The sequence below is a fragment of the Penaeus monodon genome, chromosome 31 (assembly GCF_015228065.2).
Source record: "Penaeus monodon isolate SGIC_2016 chromosome 31, NSTDA_Pmon_1, whole genome shotgun sequence".
Taxonomy (NCBI): Eukaryota; Metazoa; Arthropoda; class Malacostraca; order Decapoda; family Penaeidae; genus Penaeus; species Penaeus monodon.
Window position 1 is genome coordinate 18,064,224 of NC_051416.1, and position 495 is coordinate 18,064,718.

Below are 495 nucleotides of genomic sequence, written 5' to 3' on the forward strand. Positions count from 1 at the left end.
CCAACCCGGCGGGCCGGATGGGCATGCTCTGCGAAGGAAGCCGCGAGACTCGCCTGCCCCCCCTGCAGGTCTCAGGTGATGGGCGACGTGCCCTCGATTCTTTTAACAGTTAATATAACAGTTAAGTTAACCCAGGTAGGGTGTAAAAATGATGGTCGTTTTGTTGTTCTTACGCTGATCTCTAGGAATTAAAAGTCCCATAAGTAGACAATGGAACTGTTATGGAGGAATTTCGCGTATAAGGAAAGGTTAGAGGCGCACAGAAGTGCTGGCAGAGCATATCCAATTGCCCGATTCTGATGTGAATGCTGATTTGTGATGAAAATGTTTAGGTTATGTAGATTTTGCTCAAGATATTGCTTATTTCATCAATTAATGAAAGTGTTTTCTTTTTCAGGTACGGTTGAAACCAGGAGCTGGAATTCCAGTCGTGCGAGGAACAGTAAGTTTCCTGCAGGCTACTCTTCCGTATAAACCCCCCCTTTACTGAATACC

At 45.5% G+C, this 495-nt stretch overlaps 1 protein-coding gene across 1 annotated transcript in view; it reads left to right on the plus strand.

Annotated features, from left to right (window-relative positions):
* The window catches only part of LOC119593055 (rho guanine nucleotide exchange factor 5-like), a gene marked incomplete at its 3' end in the record, with an annotated part of 83,593 nt that overhangs the window by 7,170 nt on the left and 75,928 nt on the right, over positions 1 to 495 (plus strand). Inside the window, 1 exon segment of the mRNA XM_037941957.1 lies at positions 398 to 442. Coding sequence (XP_037797885.1) covers positions 398 to 442 — 45 coding nt within the window.